Below are 9,299 nucleotides of genomic sequence, written 5' to 3'. Positions count from 1 at the left end.
ATAAAGCTTGACCCGATTGGTCGGCAAATGTTGGCGATTTCTTCCCAACCGCGAAAATCTTCTATCTTCTTCTCCGATCCAGGCGTTCTCGCTTTCTCTCTCTTCGATTTCCGTTTGTCGTTCGAAAAATTTCCGTCGAAATCATTGTGGAGACTAGATTTTTATTGCAATGAGAGCAATTTCTTTTTTGGTTTTTGGTTGCAGAGTTCGTTGAATCTGTGTACTGATAAAGATGGCGAAATCGTGTCGACGAAGAGTTTGGAAGGATTCTGATGTCTGAGGGAATAACTTCACAATCAATTCTCATCTAGATATATTTACTCTTTCCTCAGATTCTAAGGGTGTTTTTTCATTTCATATATGGAAAATAGGAAGAATTATTTGTTCTACTAAGTGCAATTATTTGCTTATTGTTTTAGTGATTATTGGATTTTGAGGATAGTAACAAAAATCTGCTTTGTTCTTTGATGTTTATCGCAATGTTATCAAAAACGTATATCTTCTGCCAAGATTTTCAACAAGAATTACGGGAAAGTTTTTTAACATGATTTGTGAGTGTTACATCTTTTCCTGCTGAGTGTTTTATGCTCAAGGCTAATTGGAGATCTGTATGTCTTGCACTGTAGCAACAGGTCATATACGTTCCTTTGACTTTTACTTAAGAAGAGTACAAAAGTCCATAATGTTCTCGTTTTGGTAAGATGAATATTCCATATTATCTATCAATAAGTATCTAGGACTTCTAGCTTAAAGACTAAGGGCATGAATTCGATTCAATTTTAAGCATTAAAATACCTATGATGGACAGGGCATTTTGGGTGGATCTTTCTAGATTTGTTTGCATCCCTAGTTTATGCTCCAATAGGAATGAATTGGCTTCTGATGACTACATAGTAAGAGATCTACTGTGCGGACAGATACGGATCAAACATCTAAGCAATGGTGATGCTGTAAGGTTTCATTCTCCATTTGTAAGGTTTATATTATCTATTAAATATATTAAATATTAGTATATATTAGTATTTCTACTCCCTATTAGATCTATTCCTTATTGGTATCTTAGTATATACATAATATGCTCTTATATTCTATATTCTTTATATTGTATATTCTCAATACTCACTCAAGTAGAATTTTATTCTATTTTATTGGAATTGTATAATATATCTTTATAACAGGTTAAAATGTTAATAAAACAACAAATATAACAATAAATAACACGTACAAATATTGTTGTAGGATAAGTTTGAACAGAATGAGCCTGATCGAGAAAAAGAAGCCAAGATATTAGATTCCATTGAACATCTGTTCAACAAGCAAGGAAAGATTGGTGTCGGCCGCACAAATATTTCATAAAAAAGTGTGGAGAAAAGGATCCAGAGGAAGTAAAAAAACACAAACACAAACAGGTGCTGGTGCAGGCAGATTGGGATTCGTTATGCGATTATTGGACGATTGAATGGTATAAGGTAGCTTATGTAAATACCTTCAGAGCATTCATACATTTTTTTATGTGATTTATAGGTTATGTGACAACTCCTTTTTAACTTTGCAGAAAAAATCAGCAACCAATGCTTTGAATCAGCATTCAAGGAGCTAAATCATTTGCTTCTTACTTGTTTGATAAGGTATTTCATTTTGATCTGCTATGGTTGTGTTTCAATTTATATCATCAGCAGAAAAGCAGAGCTCCCCATGGTTTCTGTGATTTCTTGTCCTTTTGAGTTGCTCTTTCACTTTAGTTTGTTTCAAATATTCAACCAAGTTGATTTCACACATGATGTGTATATGAGAAGTTATAAATCACATACTAATCTATATACATACGTACCTCCACTTTAGTTTATAGAGAATAAAGCATAAAAGCACTTTTGATGATCCTTTAGGTTGTTGTTATGATATGCTAATGCCATTTAGTCACATGCATATTCTTTTGACTCTTATTTGGCCTTAACAAAAGAAATATGCATGAAATTGAGATTTTCCAGTGGACAAAATCTTGTGACCGTGCTTTGTGATTGGAGTTTACCAACATTTTGGACCCATATTTATGATTTTCTCCTCTTCATTTAGTAATAAAAAATGGGTTGGTATGACGGAATTTTGTGATTGGAATGAGTAGATTGGTATCATATTTTTATGTTTAATGCAATTATTTACCTTGTCCAATATGAATAAAAGGAATTTAATTAAATGCAGTACTGTAAAGCAAAGTAGACATCTTTATCTAAGAATCATACATTTTAATGCTTGGGGTAAAACTCATTCTCTGCTGCATTCTTTGGGACAGTGGCGCTCCTTGAGAAAAGGAAGTATTTCGCTTTCATGACTCTGAATTATTGGAGATAACACATATCACTACCTCTAATATTAAGATTGTGTTGTTTTGCAGCAAAAAGCAAAGGAGGTTGATAATTCTAGTGGATTAATTGAGCTCTATCATGATATGTGCCATCACAAGACTAAGGGTTGATCTTGGCCAGTATCAGAGAAAAACTATTATGCAAGTTTTTATTTATTTATTTGTTTTTGCGTTTCTTCATAATTCGGTATTCATTAGTTTTTGTTTTCACTTGTTCATTTTAAATTGACAGCACAACATGATAGATTTGCAAACTCAAACTTGCCATTCAAGTGATGCAGCTGAGGGAAATACCTCTACATAGCTCTCATTAATGACATAAAAAGATAAAATGAATAATTTCCTTGGCACATGATCCGGATACATATGGGGGAGCAGGCCAAGCACCAAGAGGGGGTTTGAGAAGGAGGAGAACATAAATGGTTATTTCTCTACTCAAAGTCAGGAACAAATGCTTGAGACCTTCAAGACTCCGCAGATGCAGATCACTAACCTTAAGAACTTGGATGCACGTTGACAAATGGAGTTTGACTCATCTCCTTCAGAATAGTGTGTTTATCTATCTTTTACTCTTATTTTAGAACTTTCAGGTTTCTAGTACTTGATTTTAGAGGATGTTTATCTATCCTTATGGATGCGTTTGTCATGATTTTAGAGGAACTAATATTATGTTTACATTTTAGATATCTTCTATCTTTGTTTGCCCCAATATTAAATGCCTCTCATGCTCTTCTTTTGGTGAGTCGCTGCCTTATCTATCTCATAATTCTTTTTGTGTATCTTTTTTATTATTGGGTTTATTTTTTTGGTTTTGGCCGCTGATTAGGCTGAGTCATGAACATTCCTTGGCTCCTTCTACAGCATCTGAGGGTCCGTTCAGCCATGGTGAGTTTCTCTCTCTCTCTCTCTCTCTCCCCGTTAATTTATCAATTCAGAGATCTTACTCGGTTAACCTTTAAATTATGCGAGTTTTTTTCCTGCCGCAATCTTACTATTTAGCAACTTAATATTGAAGGGAACGTTGCACTAAAGATGGTAATAATGGTTATTGTTATTTTATGATAAATCTCAGTTCTTTTTAGTTACTGTTTGAGAACTAGGTTCATTCCTTTTGTGCTCTTTTTTTTTTTTTTCTTTTTGGTTTTTGTTTTTTCTCTTTCCTTTTTAACTTCGTCTATTTTTCTCCCTTCTTTTCTCCTCTAGCTTTTTCCTCTGCCTTTTGTTTCTGCTCTCACTCTATATTCGGATGAACAAGAAACATCAATTCGGGATGTAAGAGAGACCATCATCAGTGTGGATGTGATTCTTTGCCAAAAAATTGTTGTTCTTTCCACACAAAAAAAAAAATTCTTGTTTTTGGGGATTTTTTATTTTTACTAATTTGTAACTCCTTTTCCCTTTGATGTAGGTCAAAAAAAAAAAGAAAAAGAAATTGACATGAGGAGAAGAAGAGGGCAATAATCTCACACTCATCACCCAACTTCTATTTTAATGGTTTTCGGTTAAGACTGAAACCAAACAATACAAATTTTTTGTTGCTCAATCCTGCCAGATAACATGGGTATTTCCCTTGCATTGTAATCTTCCTTACTCTTGATGAATTGTTTAGTGTGTTTATTGGGTTGGATGAGGTTTTATTTTTTTTGGAGTTGGGTTTTTCATGATTGTTCTGATAATTCAATTGAATTTGACGTTTGTCTGCTTTTAGGGACATTGTTTGGTTTTCACCCATAACGTTCATGTTCTCGAAGGGAGGGTGGCTGTTTAGGAACCCAAACAAATGCCTACTCTTTTTCTATCTTGTTTACTAGCTATCAGTAACACCTTCTGTCCACCAAAAGAAAAGCTAGCTCTGATGAACACAAGGCTTTAATGATTAACATTCATATAACAAAAATATTATTGGTTCAAGGATTGGAAATGCTTCTAGCCCATGGATATTAGTGAAAAGTTATAAACAGTGTTGGATAAATGCCTGACTTTATGAGAAGTAGGACTGATTAAAGGATTCTCCTTTACTTGGAATATCATCAATTCGATGGATGTAATTAGTGATAAATAGTGTTAGATAAATGCCCGACTTTATGAGAAGTAGGCCTAGCTAAATGATTCTCTTTTACTTTGCATAGCATCAATTGGATGGATTTGATTGGTCATTAAACTTTTTTTCCCGTCATTGATTTTTTGTTTTTTGTTTTATCTTTCTGAGGTGTTGTTTTTGTTTTTTTTTTTCTCCCTTTTTTTTGCTCCAGGACCTCTTGCCCTCTTAAGCTTTGTACTTGATTCTTAACAGTATGAAGTATTTTTTTTCTTATAAAAAATGAGGAGTAGGCCTGGTAATAGATCTATTAAAGATAATAGTAATAAGTTAAGATTAGTATGAGAAAATAGCAATAAGTCGGGTTGATATTTATACTGACAAATAGATATCACCAAAATAAACTGTACGGTATTTTAACACATTTTTTGCTTAGTATAAATTGTTAATGAGCATAAATTTTTAGACATTTTGTTACATCTGATGTTCTTTTTATTAATGCCATTGAAATAAATTCTGGGCCGTATCTTTCTATATTATTTTTTTCCCATTGTAGTTTGGTGCTCCACTTACTTTTGTCATCTATGAGTCAACAAACTCACACATTGGTAAGTTGATCAATTTGATATTGTTATGTGCGCGAATGAGCATATTTTCTCAAGGATTTAGTCATGATCTTATTTACAATTTATTTCCCTTTTTGATTCCTTCAAGTTTCTGACTGTTTTCCTAATGATGCGTCCAGTTTGAACTCTCTTCTCAATTGTCGTTTATATCATTTGCCTTTATCTCTAGGTTGAATTTTAGCATTCTGTTAAATTTTGAATGGAATGAGATGCTTCAACAATTTCTAGAACCAGATCCTTATATGCATATTGATGTTTATTAATGTGAGATGTGTGGAAGAAATATTTATTGTACTAACATCGATAGGAAAAAGGTGATTACCTTGAATAGTCTATAATTGAATGTGGCCGGATTCTGTGCTATGAAACTTTTATATGTTTCATTTGTGCTTTTAGTAGATTATTCAGGCCATTGTTAAACTCTTCTTTATTTATTTATTTATTTTTGTATCCGTTTGTGGAGGGGTTTGCTTTTTCAAAGCTTTTAATCTTGTTCCTTGTATATTTAAAATCCCAATTTACATTTTTAAGGGCTACTCTTAGGAACCTATGCTATTGAAGGTTTTTTGACCGAGGTTATTAGGGGACTGTCACCATTCTACTCGCATTGCTTGCCTCTGTTTAGTTTGTAAAGGTATTTATTACCCTGTCTTTATTGCTGCATGTCATTCCTTCTGTGTCTTTATTTTAAGAGATTAATTTGTTGATTTTTATATCCGCTAGATGTGTATAAAATGGGATTGGGCGAGCAAGGACAAAGTAAACGCAATATTCTATGCAGAGATGTACTAAGCAGGAAGCATCGATAGCACCAACTTCCTCCCTCACGACAACGTCGTCTATCACACCCATCTCTCTCCGCTTGTCTCTGTCTTTGTGTTGTTTCTATCAAAACATTGTCGTTTAGTTCCTTACGTAAATGTAAAGTTCTCTCTTTTGCAGATGACACTCTCGGTGATGCCAATCTCGTCGGTGATCCTTATTGCACTCTCATCGTCACTCGCGTTTTTCACCAAACTATCTAGCACAAAATTTACACGGTTTTTCCTTTCCTCTCTTTCTTCTGTTTGTTTTCCGAGAAAATGTTGCTCCTGGTCATCTACTTTACGTAAAATGAAAATATTTTTGCTTTGTTTAGTAATTTCATTTGCGCTTAGTTAGGCACATTGGTAATTTTCTATTTCACATTCCTATTTATTTATTTATTTACTTATTCATCTATTATTTATTTATCTAGTTATCAATTTAATTAATCAAGTAATGTGTTGTTCAAGCTTGCTTTAAAAATCAAGAGTCATGATTTCATCACTTCTGTATTGTCAAAATGGTGTATTTTGCACTATGTTTTTAGAAATACTTGTTCTCTTCATCCCTAAGAAGGTTTCAACACGATTTGTAAAGCATAGGGGATAATTTAACACTATTTGTGAAACATAGAGAGTATGTGTCATGAAGCTTTCAGTAGGCTTTTTTCCAAGAAGGAGATGCGAATCCTAATGGTTGGTCTTGATGCTGCTGGTAAGACCACCATTCTCTACAAGGTCAAGCTTGGTGAGATCGTCACAACAATTTCAAACATTGGTGAGTTCGTCCTTCCATACTGAGTTGATGAGGATGCTCATTTGTTATGTTTTCTGTTTATGACCTATTTGTAACTTGAAAAATGATATCATAAATTAGTAAATTTTGATTTTCACGTAACAATATTCAAAAGCCAACTCATATAATTTGTGCGATGATTATTGGGTGCTGAGACATAATTGTTCCTAAATTGAAGTTTGAAGATATGTCTCTTCGTCATGATCTCAAAATATATTTGTTTTGGTTGTTGTTGCAAATGGATCATAAGCATTTTAAATCAAAAGCCAACTCATGTAATTTGTGTGGCGATTATTGGGTGTTGAGACATAATTGTTCCTAAATTGAAGTTTAAAGATATGCTTTTGGAATCACAATCTCATGGTATATCCATTTTGGTTGTTGCAAATGGATCTTAAGTACACCTTTTTGTTTACAGGTTTCAATGTGGAGAACATCAGCTTCACCGTTTGGGATGTTGGGGTCTGGACAAGGTATGAAATTTTAAAGCTTGTCTCCGCACTTTCTATGAGCCACAACATTATGTGCATGTTTTTACCCTAGGATTTGAGAACTTTGTGAACTTGATAGTTAAACATTGACTGTTGGCCTGTTGGCCATCCTTTTAATTTTCTATCACTTATATTTTTCCATTCCCTCCCATTTTCTTTCCTTCTTACCAAACAAAGTATGAAATCATTATTCACCACAAGAGTAAAGTGAAAACAGTTAACATGGCAACCACCAAAAATCTAACAACACAACAATAAATTCAATAAAGGTTAGGCTTTGTCATAATGCATCAGGAATCAGAGAAAACGTTTTTCCGTGGAGCAATGGCTCCCGTGAGATTTTTTTTTAAAACATGGCAACCACCAAAAATCTAACAACACAACAATAAATTCAATAAAGATTAGGCTTTGTCATAATGCATCAGGAATCAGAGAAAACGTTTTTCCGTGGAGCAATGGCTCCCGTGAGATTTTTTTTTTTAAAATTTTATCTCTAAGTTACATCTATGTTCATCTTCTATCTTTGTTATATGTCAATTGTTGTACTTTATGTTAAAATTTTCAATTAAAAAATGAATTTTTGATTATTTTCTTAGTGTCGTATAACTTTTTTATTTTTGATTTGTGTTTGTGTTAAAATTTCTTCTACTTAAGAAGAAATTGAATTTTGATTCTTTCCCTGACATTCTTCTTTTTATCTTAATTAATTTTTTTCATTTTCTAATTAGACAAAGAAAATCTTTACATATTTAGAAGTCTTAAAACGCCGGCCTCGCGTTTCATACCTAGAGAGGAATGGGGCGAAACATTACGTCCACATTTTTATTTATTTATTCTTTCATTGTCTACATTCGTTTCTGGGTTCTGTTTTGGTGCATTTCACCCTCTTTTCATGTTCCTTAACGCGTTTTTCACCACTGAGAGCTCTCTCTCTACCTCTCTCTCTCTCTAACATATCTTGCCCTTATCCTTGATTTAAGGCTGGGAAACCATCACTCTCGAGGTCCAGAGCAGCAGCACACCATCAACAATATCAAGGCCATGATGTAATATAAATTTCACTGTTTCAATTTGGGATTCTACTTGTTTGGATGGAAAATCATAGACGTAGTTTCGATTGAAATGGGATGTTGCGTGAGGGTTTGTAGAGGCTCTATTCCTGTTATTATGGCTAAGGCTCTATATTTTTCTGGTTTGAAATTTTTTGGGTTATTGTATATTATTTTTAGCTTCTGAGAGAGTTTCGTTGAAGTGTCTTTGGATTGAGAAAGTTTGTGAAAGACAGTTCTTTAGGTTGTTTAATTTTTATTCGATTTCTCAGTTTCTTTAATATGACTTGTGTATCTATCTATAGCTCTATTATTGTTCTTTTTTTTAGTATTAATGTCCTTTTATTTGTTTTCTAATATACAATTCTGGGTATTTGTTTTTTTTTTTTCTCTGCCCCTTCTCCTTGTTGAGCCATGGACCTTTCTTTTTCTTCCAGGTTTGTGCTTCTTCGTTCTCAGCTTTTTTTATTATGGGATTTTGTTTTGTTCTAGGTTTTGATTGTTGCTTTAATTGGGATCTTGTTAATTTTGCTTCTATCTTTGCTCGATTTTATCTTCTTGATGCTTGGTTTTTTTTTTTTTTCCTCGCTCTCGTTCCTTTTTTCTTGCTTTTTTTTAAATGTTTTAAGAAGTTAGGAATTTTGTTTGTTCTTTGTTTAGATTGTGGTTCTAATTTGGTTTCAGATTGTATTTGCCTGTTAAAATATGTAAAGATTTCTTTTCCGCAAATTCTGGAATTAGTCATTTACCTCCGTCGTCCTTAGCTTCATTCGGTTGAGATTTATCCGAGGTAACCTATCTGCTTCTCTTCTCAAAAAAAATTCTTCATGTTGTACTGTAGTTGACTAATTTACAATTCTATAGAAGTTCATCTTCTTTCATCTTACGGGCCTTTTTGTATGTGAATTCCATGGACATTGGTTATTAACTTTTAGGTTTATTTTTTAACTTTAAGGTTGACGTGGAAGCCATTGCTGAGTCAACTCAGATTGAGACTCAGTCCTTTTCTTTTTGTCAAGGGAAACTTTCTGTTTTGCACGTGGCTGCTGTAATTGATCAGATTGACGTGGGTTCACATTTCTTAATTGCTCTTTACTCTTGTCTTGGGATAGATTTTCTTTTCTATTTTTTTTT

The 9,299-nt window shown here is 33.4% G+C and overlaps 1 protein-coding gene and 2 long non-coding RNA genes across 5 annotated transcripts; all 3 read left to right on the top strand.

The window, feature by feature from the left end:
• The first annotated feature begins 817 nt into the window (after positions 1 to 817).
• On the top strand, positions 818 to 2,497 carry LOC112092784. 3 transcript variants are annotated; one of them, XR_002902749.1, is made up of 4 exons: positions 818 to 950; positions 1,240 to 1,462; positions 1,556 to 1,628; positions 2,393 to 2,497. It is a non-coding gene; the product is annotated as an uncharacterized LOC112092784 (long non-coding RNA). The 3 variants fall into 3 exon arrangements; XR_002902748.1 differs by having other exon boundaries at positions 1,240 to 1,469; XR_002902750.1 differs by having other exon boundaries at positions 818 to 955; positions 1,240 to 1,469.
• A 103-nt stretch (positions 2,498 to 2,600) lies between these two features.
• LOC112092785 lies at positions 2,601 to 4,529 on the top strand. Its single transcript, XR_002902751.1, has 4 exons — positions 2,601 to 2,911; positions 3,046 to 3,100; positions 3,189 to 3,247; positions 3,771 to 4,529. It is a non-coding gene; the product is annotated as an uncharacterized LOC112092785 (long non-coding RNA).
• Positions 4,530 to 6,374: 1,845 nt separating this feature from the next.
• LOC112092786 (ADP-ribosylation factor 4-like) lies at positions 6,375 to 9,011 on the top strand. The gene is made up of 4 exons (XM_024169804.1): positions 6,375 to 6,607; positions 7,044 to 7,098; positions 8,097 to 8,162; positions 8,850 to 9,011. Exons 1-4 carry the CDS (start codon positions 6,469 to 6,471, stop codon positions 8,941 to 8,943), a joined length of 354 nt encoding a protein of 117 aa, XP_024025572.1. The 5' UTR covers positions 6,375 to 6,468; the 3' UTR covers positions 8,944 to 9,011.
• Positions 9,012 to 9,299: the final 288 nt, after the last annotated feature.

This window comes from Morus notabilis, unplaced genomic scaffold (assembly GCF_000414095.1).
Source record: "Morus notabilis unplaced genomic scaffold, ASM41409v2 Scaffold3461, whole genome shotgun sequence".
NCBI lineage: Eukaryota > Viridiplantae > Streptophyta > Magnoliopsida > Rosales > Moraceae > Morus > Morus notabilis.
Note: the sequence above shows the minus strand (reverse complement) of the source record. Positions and strands in the feature narration are given on the sequence as shown.